The following is a 658-nucleotide window of genomic DNA, read 5'->3' on the forward strand; positions in this document are numbered from 1 at the left end:
TCAGATATAAGAAAATATCAGTTGATTCCACAACAAACAGTAACGGTCTTCCTGTGTGTGTTTCTTTTTATGGGGTTTGTAGTTGATTCAGTAGATGGATTGAATTCAAGAGTGATTTCCATCAAAACTTCGTATCGATTTAACTTTTTTTTTTTTATGAGCATTATTAGATGATGCCAAAGGAAAGATTTTGGCAAAATCAAATGGGACTGCTAATCACCATTAACTGTTTATAGGGAATCCTGCTAGAAATCATTCTTACTTTTCCTTCACATTTAAAGAATTACAAATTAAGAAGAAATGGTTGTTAAAATGGATTAAGTAATTGCAATGTAGTTGATTGGTCTCACAGGAAATCTGTAACTGTGCAGAACTTGAACAGTTTTTAATTTATTTAAACATGTTGATTTGGTTTGAATATTTTATTGGAAACACATTATTCCCAAATGAAATACATGGTCTTCACAAAGTTGATTGAAATTTGCCTCCACAGGGGGATGGTGGTCACATGAGACCAACATCCCAAGAGTATCTGGATCCTCAGCAGCAAGAGAGCAAGTCCTCTGTCAACTACAACTCCTCACGTGGCAATGGAAGTGACAGGTAGGTTTGTTCGCTGTGATATTTCTTCTCTGTTTAATCCATTGGATCCAGATGG

At 35.3% G+C, this 658-nt stretch overlaps 1 protein-coding gene across 7 annotated transcripts in view; it reads left to right on the top strand.

The window, feature by feature from the left end:
- Window positions 1–658, top strand: part of LOC119581992 (pneumococcal serine-rich repeat protein-like) — a 14,058-nt gene that overhangs the window by 983 nt on the left and 12,417 nt on the right. For all 7 annotated transcript variants that reach the window (XM_037930181.1, XM_037930182.1, XM_037930183.1 and 4 more), the window contains exon 2: window positions 494–603. In XM_037930181.1, coding sequence (XP_037786109.1) covers window positions 494–603 — 110 coding nt within the window. The remainder of the gene's footprint in view (window positions 1–493; window positions 604–658) is intronic.

Source organism: Penaeus monodon, chromosome 15 (assembly GCF_015228065.2).
Source record: "Penaeus monodon isolate SGIC_2016 chromosome 15, NSTDA_Pmon_1, whole genome shotgun sequence".
NCBI lineage: Eukaryota > Metazoa > Arthropoda > Malacostraca > Decapoda > Penaeidae > Penaeus > Penaeus monodon.